The 12,405-nt window shown below is 31.2% G+C and overlaps 1 protein-coding gene across 22 annotated transcripts in view; it reads right to left on the minus strand.

Moving 5' to 3' along the window:
* The window catches only part of LOC106663970 (ankyrin-3-like), a 137,592-nt gene that overhangs the window by 102,073 nt on the left and 23,114 nt on the right, over positions 1-12,405 (minus strand). The window contains exons 1-2 of one of the 22 annotated variants that reach the window (XM_024227418.1): positions 5,253-5,441; positions 4,962-5,183 (exon numbers count right to left, since the gene is read on the minus strand). The exons of the other annotated variants lie outside the window; for them this stretch is intronic. Of the exons in view, the coding sequence (XP_024083186.1) occupies positions 4,962-5,000 (39 nt within the window). The 5' untranslated portion in view covers positions 5,001-5,183; positions 5,253-5,441. Of the gene's footprint in view, positions 1-4,961; positions 5,184-5,252; positions 5,442-12,405 lie in introns of those variants that run through there. 22 annotated transcript variants of the gene reach the window in all.

Consider the following 12,405-nt stretch of genomic DNA (forward strand, 5'->3'; position numbering starts at 1 on the left):
TCAGAAATTTTTAATGCAGGCTTTTAAAAATAAGCTATTGTTTTCCTAGCATTTTTTTATACGGCTATATTTTACTTCTGGATTTTATAAAATTTAACATACAATTTAAGGGCCGTTTAAACCCCTAGCAAAAACAAGCATTTTTGGGTTTGATCAGTGGGTGGCAATTTTATTGTTCTCTGATATCCGGTGTTTCACTTAAAAATTCATAGCTCCTTTGAATTTTATCTAATGTCATCGATGAAATGAATATTTTATAAGTTAGTGAAATCTTTAAAGGAAACGGTCTGTCCAACAGCATATAATTTTATGCTAACAAATATTTCAAATTTTGTCTAATCTGAGGCCTACTGTATGCAAAGAAATAGTTAAAACATGAAAAAAATTGAACAAACTTTTTTAAAACTGGATTAATTTAGTTAATTATTTATTAGTATTGTTTTTTAATATTATTTTTAATGGTAATAAGGTTTGATGTACAATGTTTTGTAAATCGCACGATATAAAAAGACTCAAGTAGATAGTAAACATCGGACCAGGTTAACAAATATATTCTCGAACGGATCCCATCTAATTATATTTTTTTAATTTGACCTTCATACCAAAAAAACAATGTATATTTCCACCAGCATAAACCTTCCATGAATAGCCAATTAATACAAAAATTAAGGACGTGAAAAACCAAATTTCGATGGATATTTTCAAGTAATTTTTAGCAATAAATCGAATTTTATAAGTTTAGAAGAACCAATTTTTTTCTTTAAATAAAATCGCTCTGAATTTCATTATTGAACCGACGTCTGCGGTGTTTTCGGCTTCCGAACTGTGTATTTATGCCTGCTAACTGAAAAGGGAACGTTTATCAAAACATCAACCTCCAAATCCAACCTTTTGAGGTTTATTTAAAGACGTGTTTTGGAGTTCTAATTTTAGATTGTTTAGTTCATTTTAACAGGGAAACACAATGGTTACAGCATCAGGGGCTTAGATAGCGACTGGGCCGTTTCGCTAATGGGCCGTGGTTCTCTGATGTCGCAGGAACGAGCCCATTAACTTGAAGTATTGCGTCCTGATAATATCCTGCAGCTGTAAAGTCAGCAATTACTGTTTACAGACCCAGCGGTTTTTTTTATTATAGGAGATTGAACAAAATGGTAATTTTTTTTGTCATTTCGGAATGAAAAATCTCTAATGATCAAATGAAAAAAGAATTTTTTTTAAGGGTTAAGTGTGAACGATAGGATTAAAAGCTATGAATCATTTCTTTTCTAGCCCTTTTGTTAAGGGATTTTCAACATTTGCCCCTTAAGGGTGAAAACGGATAGGGGAAAAGGGGGAGTGCAAATCTAATGAATCGGCTTTTAGAGGAATCTGATATAGTTTACTGGGTCGCACAACACGCTATTGGATTTTAAAATTAGCGCTGGGAAAAGAGGGAGAAAAAGATTTGACAGCCAATTAATTGTTTATTTATTATTTAGACAATTTTAATACAAGTTATTACAGAGAGAAGGAGAGAGAGAGAGAGAGAGAGAGAGAGAGAGAGAGAGAGCGAGAGAGAGAAGGAGTGAGAGAGAGAGAGAGAAAGTGAGGAACGTTGAGGGGGTAATATTCACCGAGTGACCTTGTTGTATCTTTAAAAGCGGTTCTTTCTTTTTATAAAAACGTGTCTGAGTACACATGAAATTATTCTAACGAATCTTTTATTTTTTAATATATAAATTACATTAAGTAGGTTTTGTTTTATATTGGTGGTCAAAAAGAAAAACTGAGGTAATACGGTCAAATGTCTCAAAATTTAGGGAACTTCGGTGACTGTGATTTCTTGAAAATTTGGTTACTATAAAAAGAGAAAATATGTAAATAAATATCATTTTATTTATATAGATACTTTTTTCGATAGCCTATTTCTCGTCAAGATAGGATGACCTCGGTATTTCCTTGCATTGATTATTTATGATTATCTTAAATGGCTGGTTAAAGAAATAACGGTGTCGATAAGAGGACTTGATGTAATTTTGAACCTCTCATTAAATCACCCTAGATTGAAAGCGATCCCTTCAACTCTTTACACCCAGCGACTAATTGCACGCACGCCCTGGGAGGAGACGAGCGTGCCGGCTCCCCCAATGTCATTGTACAAGGTGCAGAAATGAGTCAGTCTTGAGGAGCGAATACGACTCAATCGATAATAAAACAGGCAATTAGTCGGCCGTCTGCGAGGGGGTCACGGTGCGCTGATCCTGAGTCACGGCACTGATTTACATCGGACCCCTCCGAACAGCCTGCCAGGGCGTGGCCGCCGATCCTTTTGGCTCCTTTTCAAAAGCATCCCCTGTGCCCTTCATTTCCTTCCGGTCCTCCCAACCCAAATCCGAGACTGGGGAAATTGGATTGTCGGTTGAATATGATTTGTTGTGTTTCGGACCTTTCTCAACCTCCCTGTATGAAGGATATGTCCTTCACTTGTGACATTTCTCTGGCAAGGGTTTGAAGAAAAATAAACACTTTCAATTTTCAGCGAGTGGCACATTTTCCTAAAACTAGGTCAAAAATGAGGCAATAACATAATAAGAACATTCTTTCTTTAGTAATAGGGGTGCTTTTCACGAGAAAAGTTTTACTTCCAATGTCTGTGCTGTCAGTTTTCTAAGGAAAAAATTTTGAATTAACAACTGCTGGTCGATAACAACATCCTTACTGCTAATTAAATACTAATTTGCTCCTTGAAAATTCTTTTTGTATTTTTATTAAAAATGTTAAAATATTTTTTAAGCAGTTGATCGTCGGTTTTGCACCTGAAAATACTACATAATGCAAAATTTTAAAAAAAATTCTTATATTCTTAGTTTTGCTTTCAACTGCCTGCGATTAATTTTCAAAATAAGAAGGTGATAAGTTTAAAACGATTCGGCCAATCCACAGGAACCTTTGCAGAGCTTTATTACCCTATCATCTTTGCTTTATGGCATAAATTTAACTTTTGCAAATAAATCACCACCGGAGATATAAAATAAAACGTTTCAGGTGTTTTTGGCGATTTTATTCTTATTTTTTTCATGTATAATGGATTGGTAACATAAGCCGAATCTAGAATAATCCATCTTTTTGACCATTTTTCCTAACGTTGAATTGATAAAGTCTAGAGAAGTTGGAATTTTTTACGAAAACTACTTAGGTAAACAGATATCAGAGGAAAAAATTGCCGCCATTCAACCCAAAAATATCTATTCGTATATAAAAATCCGTATTTAAGAGCTTTAAAGAGTTTTTTAAATGAACAAATAAGAAGTTGAAGTAGTATGGGGTGTTTTCAACCCCTTACAAACAAATTCTATTGAGATTTATTAAAGCTTTTTTAGTCATGTGATACGCCTAGTTTTAATGATGTGATTTATGTAGAATATCTAGAAACAATTAATCTTTAAAATACAAATAATTAACTTTATTCTAAGAGGCAAAAAAATACTATGGAAATACCTTTGAATTTTTAGGAAAATCATAATATTGATATGGAATAAAACTTTTTCGTTTATTGTATACGTCCAGATTTTTTAATCTGTTTTATGCAGAATTTGTAAAAACAACGAATCTTCAATGTAAAAACAAAGAAATGTATTATATGCAATAAAAAAATTAATTAGCTTAAGAATACTTCTTGCCTTTCGAGAAATCACTAGAGTGAGTGGGATTAACAATATTTTGTATTTATGTGATAAGTCTAATTTTTATTAATCCTGTTTATCTAGAATATCTAGAAAAAATAATTTTTAATAGAAAAATAAAAAACATTATTCTATGTACTAAAAAAATAATTAGTAAGGGAATGCCTTCTAGTCTTCAGAAAAGGCATTAGATTAAGTTAACCCCATTTTTATTTATATGATACATCTAGTTTTTATTCATCTATTTTGTAAACAAATTAAAAAAACAATTAATCTTTAATTGAATAATTAAAAACTTTATTCTATGTAGTAAAATATTTTATGGGAATGATTTCCAGGCCTTAAGGAGATTATAAGAATAAGATGGGGAAAAAAGCTTCTTTTTTTTTCTTTTACATGTTGAATTTTTTTAATGTGGATTATACAGCTTTTCTAGAAACAATTATCTGTAATAGAAAACTAAAGAACTTTATTCTATGTAGTAAAATATTTTATGGGAATGATTTCCAGGCCTTAAGTAGATTATAAGAATAAGATGGGAAAAAAAGCTTATTTTTTTTCTTTTACATGTTGAATTTTTTTAATGTGGATTATGCAGCTTTTCTAGAAACAATTATCTGTAATAGAAAACTAAAGAACTTTATTCTATGTAGTAAAATATTTTATGGGAATGATTTCCAGGCCTTAAGGAGATTATAAGAATAAGATGGGAAAAAAAGCTTATTTTTTTTTCTTTTACATGTTGAATTTTTTTAATGTGGATTATGCAGCATTTCTAGAAACAATTATCTGTAATAGAAAAATAAAGAACTTTATTCTATACAGTAAGAAAATTAATTAGTGTGGGAAAACCTTCTAGTCTTTTATGAAAGTCATTAGATTGAGATGGATTAAAGCTGTTTTCATTTATAGAATATGTCTAGTTTTTATTAATCTGGTTTGTGTAGAAATTAAAAAAATATTTGACTTTTATTTGAAAAATTAAGAACTATTCGATGTAGTAAAAAAACAATATAATTTATATAGGAATGCCTTCTTGTCTTGACGGATATCATTACATTGAGATGGATACGCCCTTTTTATTTTTATCTTAGTTCGTTTGTTCTAGTTTTTTAAATTTATTTTATATAAAATTTCTTAAACTAAGAATCCTTAATAGCCAAATTTTCATTTTTTGGTTTTTTAGTGGTGAACAACTGAGGAAGTGTGGTATTGAGTTTTATGCTTTAAGAGGCTTATTCGTTTGAATCTTGTTAGTATTTTTTCAAATGACATATTTGTTTTGCAATATCTTACCCCAATGCTGGCCAACGATGGGAACCTTTTCTTCAGCATATTGGACAGTTTGAATCACTTTATTTCACAGTTATCTTCTATTCAACTCTCGCTCATTCCTTATATATTTTTACTTTGATATAAATTTATGCATAGTTTAGAGGCAGAATGTATTGTGAAATGTTTGTACGGTATTCTTTTGGATGATGTTTACCCTGTCCAAACTGCTGTCAGCGTATCGTTCTGTAAAATTTGTTTTAGATTTTTGTTATGTCAGAAATGGTTTGGACTTGTTTTTGTTTTTTTCAATACCGTTGCGTTTTCGTCAAGATATGAGTGAGATGAAAGTGGCCGAGGAACCAGTTAAACACCCGACTGAAAGAAAACTGATTCGTTGAGTCGTACCGGGTTTAAAAATAGTCGGCAAGAGTTAGCACCGGATTTAGATCGGCTTTAAGTCTCGGGTGGAACTTCGAACCGTACGAAAGTTGGAAATCGGGTTGAAGATATTGGTTTTGGAAAGTCCCTCACACTGTTCAAATCTTTTGTCTAAATTTGATCGGAATGACAAAATTCAGCACAGATCCCAAAGCCATGACCTTTAATTTGGGCTGCAATGCGGGGCACCGGTGGTCGTCCCTGTAGAGCGATCTATGGTGGAATACAGCAACAAACAGCTTGCTTCTCTTTCTTGCCACTTTATGGCGTAAAGTGGTGATCCCATAGGAATTTTAGAATAAATTATACTTATTTAAAATCAATTTTCTATGTTAAAAATATTTTATATTAATTATCAACAATAAATTATTTTATAAAGAGCCAATTTCTAAATGAATATAATGAGAATAAGATAATAGTATTTAAATTCTAGTTTTCTGTAGTTCTGTGTTTAGGTAAAAAAAAGCTATAACATTTTTCTATCCATAAATTAATAACTCATGTTAGTATGACAATATCTAAGAAGGAATAAAAACGAAAGTTATATATAGGGCGTTAACGTAAAAGTTTACCCAATAGTTTTTTTTTCTCAGAAACTAACCCTAGAATAATTTTTTTGAACATACTTTTTTTTTAAATTGACGAATTTTTTCATCAGTATATAATTTATTTTTGCAAAATTTACCTTTTTTTCGTACCAAACTAAAAATGTGACTTTAGAAAAAAACACCCAACAATATATCAAGTACGCAGAATTACTGATTAATAAAGACAGCTTTAGGAGAAAAACGAATCTCAAGTTTTTGATAAAGTTCTGACAGAAGGGTTAATACATGAATTTAAAAAAAATGTTCCCAATTCAGTAACTATTTCGAGTAAAGCAAGAGAATTCTCCGAATTTTTACAAATAAAGGCAGCTGTTCCTCAGGGGAGCGTTGTAGGTCTAATCCTGTTGGTCCTAAAACTATTTGTGGTTGTCCAAGCTTTCAGTTTAATTGTAATCTCTTAAATCTTGTCATTCTGATCTGTAGTCCAAGGTACTGACTTGTGTGGAAATAGGTAGGTTCTTGTTGACGTGCAATGGAAGGCAAGTCTGGTTTTCAATGTAATTGTACACTGGGTACATTTTCTTCATTCAGTCTTTTTCTTAACTTTTTACATTAGTCTTCGATCTACTCAAGGTGTTCTTGGGTTGAATGGTAGGGTTCGGGTTAGAAGGCATAATTAGTGTGATTAACATAAGAGGTAATGTACTGGGATGTGGGCATAACAATGACTTAGAATGCTCCCTTGTGAGACGCCGGCTTGTATTGATCAGATATCCCCACTCTAAAGCAGCGATTAGTTAAATAGGATTTCAATTATCCAAGTCTTCTGTTATGTTATTTCTTAAGGTTTGTAAGGGAATTCCACATCAGTCTGATGCCTACGTATAGACCATACCCATAGGTGACAACCTGAAGTATAAGTGATAAACAGGATGAGTCCAAGAATGCTGCGTTGTGAGACGCCGGCTTGGATTGATCAGATATCCCCACTAAAGCAGCGATTAGTTAAAAAGAATTTCAATTATACAAGTCTTCTGTTATTTCCTAAGTTTTGTGTGGGAATTCCACATCAGTCTGATGTCTAGGGATAAACCATAGGTGTTAACCAGAAGTATAAGTGTTAAACAGGATGGGACCAATAATGTTCCCTTGTGGGACGCCGGCTTGTATTGATCAGATATCCCCACTCTAAAGCAGCGATTAGTTACATAGGATTTCAGTTATCCAAGTCTTCTATTTTGTTTTTCTAAAGTTTTGCACGGGAATTCCACATCAGTCTGATGCCTATGTATAGTCCATACCCATAGGTGATAACCAGAAGTATAAGTGATAAAAAGGATGGGACCCATAATGCTCCCTTGTGGGCGCCGGCTTGTGTTGATCTAATATTCCCATGCAAAGCAGCGATTATATAGGATTTCAGTTGACCAAGTCTTCTGTTATCACTAAAGTGACTGTTCCACGTCAGTCCGATGTTTCCTTGTGGGAAGCCAGCCTGTATCTGATATATGTGCTTATTTAAATAAATAAAAAAATCTTGTAATATTTGTAAATAGATTTTATGTTACAAAAAACTGTTTTAATTTTTCTAGGTTGAATAGTTTTCCGGAAAACGAGCGGTGACACTAGTAAGCTGACATCTAATACATGAAAACGGGCGACTTTAAAGGATAAAAGTCCAATGAAAGGTACAATAAAGAAACTCAGTGGATAGGTCTTAACGCCAACGAAAAGAAGACAACAAAGAACTTATTCTTAAAAAAGAAATTTAGAAAGGTTCAATTTCACCAAAGAACAAACTAACAAATCTGTAGGTTGCGATGGGGAGTTGGTGTCCGAGGGGATCGAAGTAGCACGAAGCCACACCAGAGCAGCGGCCTATTGAGCCGAAGGTCGTGGGTTCGAATCCCGCTCGTGACACTAGCTTTTCCATTTCAATCAAAACCTTACATAAAAAATTAAGTAATTGAAAGAAGAATTTGACCACTAAATATAATAGATTAAAGAACAAACATATCATTTAACAGTAACTATAATTATTTTTCTATTGTCTACACGCGATGGTGAGTTTGTGATTTTTTTTTTTAAGTAAACTCATTATCTATCACGAAATTACTGTAACTTCGATCCTTCTGTAGACTTTTATGATTTATAAAATGCGTATATATTATTATCTCTTTATGGCAAAAATAAAACAAAAAGTAAGAAAGAAATAATTGGAGCAATAATTATTTCCTAGGACATTCTCTTTCATTGAATCATAAAGTACTTCCGACTCAACAAGTTATGAAGACAACTTAGGACAAAAAAAATCGTCCTATCTCGGTCCGTTTTATTTATGTGAAACAACTAAAGTTGTTTTGAGTTTTTTTTACAAAGAGATTTTCAATTTGATGTATGACATTTCGTACAATTTCGTGTTTGAACTGATTCAAAGCACGTACAAATGAAATTTCCCTTGCTATTGTAACGCACAACTTTCTCATATTCAGCCATGTTTACAAAGGACGTCTAATCGCGGGATCATAACGACTCAAAGCGTTGTAAATCGTTTTCCATCCTAGCTAGGATTTTCAGCCGACCCAATCATTTTCCACACCAGAGCAATAAAGTTTTATAAATGTATTAAACGAGTTTTCCTCTGTACACGAAGGTTTATTAATAAACCTCGAATAGACGAAAATTGGCAAACGTGGAAAAAATTGACATGTTTGAACAATAGAATTAATGAATGTTTTTCCAACCTATTGCGGACTTTCCTAGAGTAGGAATCTTTTAAAGAAGTTGGGCAAAATACTCAGCTCACCTTTATCATTTTGTAATTAGCCTTTTTTTTCTTTATATCTAATATATCGTCAAAAGATGAAAAACCCAAATTTCCCTAAAAAAATATATTATTAGAGTTTCACCCGATAGTATTGTACGAAAAAAATAATAAAATATAATAAAGTGAGAATTTTTAAAGAGGCAAAAGTAAAAAACATGAAATGTTATAAAAATGATTATTTTTTTACTTATAATATTATTTAAAAAGGAAAAAAAAGGGGGATGAAGCAGGATCAAATCGTTTTACTGCCAAGCGTTCAGATTTTTATAGCACCCATCAATTTTACCATAATTATCATCACCTTATTTGCCTTTTCTTAAAATAAAACTGACTTATTATTAAACATAAAGCTAAAAAATGTTTTTTAATCAAAAACAAATGCATTTTATTTTAAACAAACGCTTTTTTTTATTACATTACTGATATATTGTTTTTATTAATATTAAGTTTAAAGCTTAAAAATATGAAATGCATTTTGTACATACACGTTGTGTCGATTTCAAGTCGTCTTCAATTTCCTGGTTGGGACAGAAAAGAAGTTTTAGTTAAGATATCTTTTTTCAAACTAAAAACGTCCTACTGAGCGGTTTTCAGCCTCTGCCTGTCTCTAAGTTCCAACCTATTTTTACTTGCTCATCAACTTAGCTAAGCGTCGCAGCCCTAAATTAGTAGCCGAAATACTGCTTGAAATTACCTTATGTAAAATGAAAATAAAAACTTGTAAACTGCGCTTTGTTATTAAAAGCCTCTCCTTTTGTCATATTTCAAAAGCGAAAGCGATTCTAAACGCTTTTTATATTTCAAAATTATGTCTCTTCCTATTGGAGTTAAAACAAACTAAAACTTAAAAAAAAAATTTATTGTTTTCTACTCTAGCATAATCTACTTATCTATGACACTTAATTATGGTCTTAACCGTAATTATCTGCAACCTATCAAAAGTGAACATAAGCTAGAAATAATAGTAAAATTAATTTTAAAAAATACATTTATTAGCTTTACTCATACTAGGTATACATTTTTTTAAGCAAAAACTACGTTTAAAAACTGAAATTTTATATCTAAACAATTACATGTCATGTATTATTTCAATACAGAATCTTGCATACATCTGTATAACTGAGCGATGAGAACATGTCCCACATTTGGTACGGAGAAGATCTTGGGTTCAATCCACCTACATCATTTGACAATGAGGACAGTACAAAAAATATTATTAGTATTATTAAAGAGAAACCTCCTAGAATAAAACTAAAATGGAGAGATAGTAACAAACTATGGAAAGAACATCCAATCTACATGGCTCCAAGAGACGACATGAACAGGATATTTGAATTTAATCGAAACTTCCAAATAAACCTAGGTGACAAAAAAGAATAGAAAAGAGAGAAAAACATCTCCTTTAAGAACGGCACCTATTGGTACACATACGGATCTAGAACACAAGAAGGTACAGGGGTACTGGAAAGAAATACTTGGAATCCATGGAAAAATACAGCAGTATCTTTCAAGCTATGTCCACGCAATCGAGAGATGTATTCAATTCAACTTGAATAGAGGTAAAAAAACAAGAACATAGCTATCATGTCAGATAGCCAAACAGCCATCAAAGCACTAAGCTCGAATATCATTGGTTCAGAAATGGTGCTGCAACTAAACATATTTGGTACGCAGAAAGAAAACCCTACTGTGGCATAGGAATGCACACTATCAATGTGTACCTCATACAGAAGCATAAAAAGAAACTTAGAGAACAATGGAACTCAATCATTAGACATAAACAATCAATGAACCTCCTAACCAATTTTGGAAGGAAAGAAGTAACAGAATGTATAAAGGGAAGCAGAGAAAACTGGGAATCTTAACAAGGTGCTTAACAAGACACTGCAAACTAAACGGACATTTAAGAAAATTGGTATAACTCAAGACGGTAAGTGCAGATTCTGTAAAGAAGCAGAGGAGGTACCAACACACCTATTAGCAAACTGTTGTAGTTCACTTGCCCGCAGAAGGAAATGCTTTGGGACGGAAAGAAATTCAACCACTAAAACCGGGCCTACTAATCGAGTTCCTTGATGAACAAGGACTCACTGGTATGCTATAACCACATAAAACGTGATACAATAGTTCGTAAAGGGCGCATTATAAAATACACCATGACTAAGCATCTACATCTACATCTGCATGTATTATTTCTACGCTTAAACTTTGCCCGTACATGTACAAACATTATCTATATAAGGTATGTATATGGTACATTCTTCTGTTAGGACTTACTTTAATTATACCTTATATATACAGGTTGTTCCATTTGGATTTAATGTCAAAAAAATTCCAAATAATAGATTTTGTCTTTGCGAGATTTTCAGACTGTGGCGTTGTAAATGGTTCATCTTGTCTATACATATCCCGTGTGAATTTTTATAAAAGACATAGAATTTTATTTTTACATTATTATTATTGATTATTTTAATGAACAAGTATCCACGTACGATCTGCTGGTACTATTAGAACTTTAAGTTGAGGTGTTAAGCCGACCTTGTGATCAACTTTTTTTTTAATGTAACATTATATGAAAGTCCTATTCATTCCAAAAAATTATACCAGCAACTCAAAAATTCATATATTTGTTCTGGAGATATTGATGTTATCTTTCTAGAACTCAAAAATTCCAATTCATCGTAAATTGTTAAAAAAATAAATTAATTAATTAAATAAAATTGAAAACTGAATAAAATGAAAACTAGTTTGTTTATTTTTTTGAACCTACCTCTTAAAAAAATCAATTTATTCAAAAATTCGTCCTCAAATATTGTCTTGAATAGGTAAATTATAATTTGATTTTGTTTTTAAATTTAATTCATAGATTTGTTTTGGAGATATTTAAGTTTTCTTTCAGAAGTCAATATTTTCAATTTATTGAGTAACCTGTTAAAAAAAAGAATTAAAAATTTAGTTGAAAAATGTATAAAAATTAGGTTGATTTTTGAAATCCTAACACTATAACTATCACTTCATTCAAAAATTGTATTGAACTGGAAAATTATAATGCGATGGTTTAAAAAAAATTTAATTTCTCAATTTGTTTTGGAGATATTAAATATTTCTTTCACAAGTCAATATTTTCAATTTATCGAGTAATTCGTTAAAAAAAGAATAAAATTAAAAATTTACTTGAATAAATAAAAACTATTTCATGTTGATTTTTTAAATCCTAACACTATAACTATCACTTTATTCAAAAATTGTTTTGAACAGGAAAATTATACTTTGAAGTTTAAAAAAAATGATTAATTCCTCGATTAGTTTTGGACGTATTGAAGTTTTCATTCAGAAAATCGATATTTTCAATTTATCGAGTACCTTGTTAAAAAAGAATAAAATTTAATTGAATAAAATAGAAAAACTACTTTAAGTTGATTTTTTACATCCTAACATTATAACTATCACTTTATTCAAAAATTATCTTGAAATTATATTGAATTATTATTCGATGATTTAAAAAAAAAATTAATTTATTGATTTGCTTTGGAGATATTAAACTTTTCTGTTAGAAGTCGATAAGTTCCATTTATCGTTTAATATTTGATGCTTATTCTTGTTAAAATTTAGATTTAATAAAAATCAACAAAGCTTTAATTTTCATAATTTT

The sequence above is a fragment of the Cimex lectularius genome, unplaced genomic scaffold (assembly GCF_000648675.2).
Source record: "Cimex lectularius strain Harlan isolate CLEC.00 unplaced genomic scaffold, Clec_2.1 scaffold86, whole genome shotgun sequence".
Lineage (NCBI taxonomy): Eukaryota > Metazoa > Arthropoda > Insecta > Hemiptera > Cimicidae > Cimex > Cimex lectularius.